The sequence below is a fragment of the Erythrolamprus reginae genome, chromosome 2 (assembly GCF_031021105.1).
Source record: "Erythrolamprus reginae isolate rEryReg1 chromosome 2, rEryReg1.hap1, whole genome shotgun sequence".
NCBI classification, from domain to species: Eukaryota; Metazoa; Chordata; class Lepidosauria; order Squamata; family Dipsadidae; genus Erythrolamprus; species Erythrolamprus reginae.
Window position 1 is genome coordinate 78984505 of NC_091951.1, and position 6000 is coordinate 78990504.

General features: G+C 40.8%; 1 protein-coding gene across 2 annotated transcripts in view; it reads right to left on the bottom strand.

The window, feature by feature from the left end:
• Positions 1–6000, bottom strand: part of NCKIPSD (NCK interacting protein with SH3 domain) — a 129336-nt gene that overhangs the window by 42826 nt on the left and 80510 nt on the right. For both annotated transcript variants that reach the window (XM_070738413.1, XM_070738415.1), the window contains exon 5: positions 3754–4352. In XM_070738413.1, coding sequence (XP_070594514.1) covers positions 3754–4352 — 599 coding nt within the window. The remainder of the gene's footprint in view (positions 1–3753; positions 4353–6000) is intronic.

The window sequence follows — 6000 nt, forward strand, 5'->3', positions numbered from 1 at the left end:
TACAGAATGTATTCTAGGAAACCCTAGCAGGCTACACACAGCATTAAAGATTGGAATGTATTTTGTCCCCTTTTATCTTTCTAATGCATGCACAGAACCACCAGGCAAATCTCGAGCAATTCATCCTTCAAAAGAGCACACTGGGAATAAGTCTGTAGTAATGGATTTTAAAATTGATTTAGTAAAGTAGTGCTTTAGCTTTTAATTTAAAGTAGGAGGACAGAATAAAGGGATACAAGTAATTAAATAATATAATATGATTCTCCAACATAAGGTGAGAGATTTAGTTCAGAGCAGAGAAAAGCTTTAATCAATGATGATCTCTTATTTCACTTGGAAAAAAAAGATTAGATAATTTTGGCTTCCATTCTGCCCAGGGGCAGATTTAACTTACCTGTAAGGAAAAGGTATTCCAGGGTGACTATCCACACATTGCATGAATTTGTTTTATATACATACATACATACATACGTACGTACGTATGTACGTGTGTGTGTGTATGTTATAGGTCTTGGCATATTCGGGTCTTTTCCCATGTAAGGTTGATAGAATCCTGGTGACATTTCGATGAGGTCCCACTCGTCATCTTCAGTCTGGTGCTTTTGACTTTGTGCTCGGGCGAAAGCACCAGCCTGACGATGACGAGTGGAATCTCGTCGAAACGTTACCAGGAATCTCTGAAACTTACACGGGAAGAAACCCGAATATGAGAAGACCTTAATTCCTGTACCCATGAAAATCTACGAAAACATTATATATAAAAAACATTATATATGGCCAAAATAGATCAATCCTAGTCTCCTTAATTTTCAAATTCAGCAAAAACATGTGACACATACAGAATATAGTTTGTCGGCTATGAATAAATTAACTGTCTTGGAAATGGCCCTGGGTTGGGCCAAGAGGCAAAAAGGAAGCTGTGATGCTCCTTCAATATACCAGGGTGATTCGACACAAAAAACATGTAACTCTTCCCTGCTCCAGAGCTGAAGGGATTGGATACTGTAGCCTAGAGGTTAATTCTCTGCCTTACAAGGCAAAGGCTGCAAGTTCAAGTCCCAGTGAGAGTATGGCTAGCTGATGAAGCTAGAACAAGGCCGAAATAGATCTATCCTATAGACTCCCTTTATTTTCAAATTCAGCAAAAACATGTGACACACAAGCACACACATACACAAACACACACACACATATGTACATACATATACATATATACACTTGTTTCCTATTTGCTATTTTTTAAAAAATAAAATTTAAAAAATAGGAGGATCTTCATGACCAATGTACCCTCTAATTTTTTTTCGGTGTGGGCGGAAAAGTATAGTGTCTGAGCGACAATCCCTTTGGGACCGGGCGGCATAGAATAATAAATAAATAAATAAATAAATAAATAAATAAATAAGAAAAAAATCCCTTTTATTAAAAGAAATTAATAATTTAAAAAAACCAAAATCCATTACTATTAAAACTAAATCAACCAGCAAAACCAAAAACATAACTATTAATAAAAACAGGTGAGGGCTGGTTTTTTTTCTCTGTTAATATTTAAGTGCTTTTACCATATGCGTTAAATCAAGTCACTTCTCTCTCTGTTTCTCTCTCCTGTCATTCTCTGCCTCAATCATTTTCTCATTTCTCTTTTCTCCCCTTTTTTCTATCATTTCTATCTCTTCCTTCCACTCTTCTCTCTCTCTCTTGCTTTCTCTGTCTCTCTCTCTCACTCTCTTCCTTCCTCGCTCATCTCTCTCTTTCTTTCTCTTTCTCTCTCTTTCCCCCTCTTGGTCTCTTTCTTTTTCTCACTTTCTCCCTCTCTTGCTTTCTCTCTCTCTCTCACTCTTTCTTGTTTTCTTTCTCACACTCTTTCTCTCTCTTGTTCTCTCTCTTGCTATCTCTTTCTCTCCCCCCTTTCTCTCTCTTTCTCACTTTCTCTCTATCTTGCTGTCTGTTGCTCTCACTCACTCTCGTTCTCTCTCCGTTCTTCTCAGTGGAGGCTGGTAATATTCAATGTCGGGGGGGGGGCGCGCCGTTGCGCGCGCTCCCTATCTCCATACCAGGCCACTCGGAACATTCAAAATAAGAAAAGCCTTCGCCGGCAGGCGTTCTCTCAGCAGAGGCCGGCGAAGGTGATATTCAATGTCGGGGGTGCGCGGGCGGTTGCGCATGCTCCGTATCTCCATACCAGGCCACTCGGAACATTCAAAATAAGAAAAGCCTTCGCTGGCGAAAGTTTTTCTTATTTTGAATGTTCCGAGTGGCCTGGTATGGAGATAGGGAGCGTGCGCAACCTGCCCCGCCTCTCCTGCAACCCCCTTGCTGAGAGCCCAGAATGAAAGTGCTCTCAGCAAAGGGACTGAGACGGGCAAGGCGTGCGTTCCGGGTGCGGAGGAGCCGCGCCCAAAGGTAGGAGGCGGCGGCGGAGCAGAGGGGGCGGATTGGGCGGGGGGCAGTGACGAAAGGCCGAGGGGGCTGGAAGCAACATGGGGAGGCAGGGGCGACTGCGGCTCCCTTCCCTTCTGCTGCCGGCGCCTCCCCGCCCCACGGGACTGCGCGCCCATGGAAAATGGGGACTGCGCGCCCATGGAAAAGGACGCGCGACCCGGTATTTTGGAGCACGCGCGCGCGCACATGCACAGCCTACAGGGAACGGTGTTCATGACAATGAACTTTGCAGCACTGGAGACTTTGTGATCCTAACAATCTTTGTGATCAATGATGCAATTCTGAGAGATATCTCATATTATGGTAACTACTGTGCTTCTATTGGTAACTTAGGAACAACACCATATACATCACCATATACCATGTTCGTCACTATTGCAATGCCTGAATTAAATGTAAAGTAGAGTAACCTTTTTATCCCAATACAAATGTAAAGCACAACAACTAAAGGTATGAAGGCCCTGCCACTTCTATTGAATTGATTAGGTAGGAGGCAGAGTGTTGGCTGAAGAAAAGAGTATCTCCATTTTTGACACAGTCTTGACATGTAAAGCTTCACAGAGATTATAGGCACTATATAATGTCTTACACTGAATTAACAGCCTCCAAAATCCCCTTAAAGTAACACTGACGATCTTATTCTATTATAGCTTCCTCCTCCTCTTCCTGCAAAACGAAAACCAGGATACTTTTTCTCTTCCCCAAATAATTCAGTGACAATCTTTTTCAGCTGGGGAAAGCAAAACCAAACAGAAATTTTCTACACAATATAATGTGGAAATACATATTCAGGTCACCCAGATATGCTAGGAAAAATGCCTCTTTTCTTTCTTTGGGATAATTTTAAGCATACAAAAAAAAGCAGAAAACAACATATCAGGAGCCATATATCCTAGGTCTACAATATCATATATTCCAGTTTTTCTTCTAAGCAACACATCTGTTTCTCTTTCCAAGTTGCAGAGCAATTCATAAACCATCCAAATTCCTACTGCTTTATTTATATATTCATTAATTCATTCAAATTTCTATAGCCACCCATCTCAGTTAAGGACTCTGGCTTACAATTCAAAATTGCAACTGGGCCATGGAAATGGCGGGCGAGCACCTGTATGTTCACTGCACCACTTGTGGGTTTTGCATGCATGCAAAACTCCATTTATGCGAGTGGTGTGTGTGTGAATGTGTGCACACTTGCCCGCCATTTGCTTGGAACCATCCCATCTCCCCCCTGCTGCTTTAGAATGCCAGAAAAGTTGGGTACCGCTGCCTTAACATATATTCTATAGAGGCGAAAATAAACATGTCTCCTACCTTGCTTTCCACCAATGATATGAGAATCTGCTCCATGAAGCTATTAAGGGCTGGAACAGAAGTCTGAATATGCCCAATTACTACCCCTATGGCAACTCGGGAGAGCTCATAGCTGAGATTTGTGTTCCTGCGGATCAACTCAATCAACTCAGCCCCTATTGTCTTTGGCACGGTGGCTACTGGGCCAGATGATTCTTGCTCCACCTCCTCTGTATTGGCTGCCTTCTGGTCTTCCAGGCAAAGAGAACCAAAGTTTTCTACCCCTGTAGATGTGGCTGGTGTGGTCTTCTTTACTTCTAAGGTCTTTTCACCACCAGCATCCAAACCCTCCATTTGGGCAGGAGGTTTTGGAGCAGCCCTTTTGGTTTGGGGGGATTTGCTGGTGCTTCCATGCTTTCTTTGCACTACAGGACTAATCTCTAAGGTGGAGGATGCCATGGTGAGGGCACCTCTGCTAGGAACAGGGGGAGGGGTGTTGTTGGGGCTGGGTGTAGCGGTAGGGAGACCTGACTCTGTTGAACCCGTGTACAAAGTATCCAGGGAAGTTGTGCTTTCTGTAGAGGCGCTAGAAACTGACCCAGAAGTGATTCCCACTGCATCTGAAAGAAAACAATTGACAAATCTTAGCAACAAAATCAAAGGAAAAGAGAGTGGCAAAAAAGACACAAAACAAACTGCAAAAGAAGAGTTCGTTAAGAATATTATTGCGGATTACAATAAAAACAGTCTTTAGTTAGTAAATCATATATAATTGTAATCTGACTATTTTGAAATGTATGGAAAAAAGTTTGAATGGAGGAAAAATTAAAAAAAAAATACCCAAAGAATATAATTGCGGGAGCTTTCAGAGTAGTTAAACTACTTTTCTTGGTTCAAGTATTTCAAAACAAAATTGTATTAACTGTCTCTTGAGTATTCCTGATCGTCAATCTTTTTGTAGTAAGGGAAAAGTCTATTCTATCAAAATATGTTTTTCATTATTTTTATAGGTAAGTATCCATGCAGGAGTGGAGTTTTTTTAGGCAATACTTTTCATTCTATGCATACAGATGTTGTTTTTGAATAATGCATCATTTATGTGACATTGAAAGAGAAAAGAAGCCTATTAAAAAAAATTAACTTGATTCTTTATGCAGCTGCTTTCATGGAGTACGGAAGAAAATAGTACACAGCTTGCCTAAAAGCAGAAGTTCACATCTGGCTGAAAACAATTGATTCTACTTCCTCACTCACGTGGCCTTAAGACTTGAAATCCAGGTATTCCTTGACAGCTATGGCTCAAATGCTGATGACCCATTAACTCGCAGGAGAGAGAAATAGTAAATCTAAATTCTTCAGCACTAAAGGATCAAGTACAGATGAGATGACTTATAAATGTAAGTGAAGCACAAACTCATGCTGACTTGTTGCATTGTTTTAATTACGTAGTCCAGTTAGCCAACCAATGCACTTTCAATATGTTCTGCAGAAAAGTGAACTTTGACCAAGGCAATGATTGCTGCAAAAAACTAATCACAGAATACATCTGGGAAGAGCTTCATTGAGATCTGGCTGTCAGTCCTCAGAAGTAGACCACAAAGGAAACACAGCCGGACAAGCTAACTCTACTTTATCATAAAGTTACATTAACAGAATCTTGCAAATGTGACTTTCCCTTGGTTGTGTCTCTTTGGAAGAGAAGTCAATACACTCCTATGGTCATTTCTGTTCACCATTAAATAGGAAGGAATGACATTTGCCAGGCTTCCCAGATCCTTCTCCATTACTACTGAGCCACAACTGCCAATATTATGCTGAATCCATTCTTCTCTTTCCTGGAACTCTAAACTTTTACATTTACATGGCCAGCATTGTTAACAAATGGAATTAATCAGTGAGGACTTTTGCTGTGCATTGTCAGTGTGCCTAATAAATCAAAAATTAATGAATTAGACTTGTACAATCCATTTCTCTCAGCCAACCTGAAGAATATAGTTTTCTTATTTTATTTTGTAACAATTGCCATTCTTACCAAACTCCAAGTAAGCAATGCTTATTTGTGAAAACAATTTAAATGCTGAACTGCCTTATTTAAGATTCTGTCTGTATTTCCTGTGTTTTATTCCTTATCTTCCCATCCCACCATATACTCAGTTCCTTTCAGCATGTCTTTCATAGTTAGGACAAGGGAGATTATTTGAGGCAGCAAAAAAGATAGTGTTTGTATATCTGCAGAAGAAAAAAAAAACCCTTCTGCTTTCAAATGCC